At 66.5% G+C, this 325-nt stretch overlaps 1 protein-coding gene across 1 annotated transcript in view; it reads right to left on the reverse strand.

Annotated features, from left to right (window-relative positions):
• G6PD (glucose-6-phosphate dehydrogenase) overlaps nucleotides 1-325 on the reverse strand; it is a 6,837-nt gene that overhangs the window by 5,619 nt on the left and 893 nt on the right. Inside the window, exon 4 of the mRNA XM_017728658.1 lies at nucleotides 291-325. Within this exon, the coding sequence (XP_017584147.1) occupies nucleotides 291-325 (35 nt within the window). The remainder of the gene's footprint in view (nucleotides 1-290) is intronic.

A 325-nucleotide genomic window follows, 5' to 3' on the forward strand; every position in this document is an offset into this window, starting at 1 on the left:
GACATGGGGTGACACATGGGGACACATGGGGACACGGGGGGACACACGGGGGGGGGACACGAGCACACACAGGTCATACCCAGGAGGCGTGGGGGGACACGAGGACACAGGGAGACACAGGGAGACACAGGGAGACACAAGGGACGTGGGGACACGGGAACGTGCACAGACCCGGGGGACAAGGGGACATAAGGACACGGGGGGACATAGCACGGACACGGTGGCAACCCAACCTGTGTCCCCTGCAGTCACCTGCCCCGTGTGTCCCATCCCTGGGTGTCCCCACTCACCCCTCCCCCATGCAGACGGCCCGCAGGCGCCGTGT

The sequence above is a fragment of the Corvus brachyrhynchos genome, unplaced genomic scaffold (genome assembly GCF_000691975.1).
Source record: "Corvus brachyrhynchos isolate BGI_N302 unplaced genomic scaffold, ASM69197v1 scaffold1483, whole genome shotgun sequence".
NCBI classification, from domain to species: Eukaryota; Metazoa; Chordata; class Aves; order Passeriformes; family Corvidae; genus Corvus; species Corvus brachyrhynchos.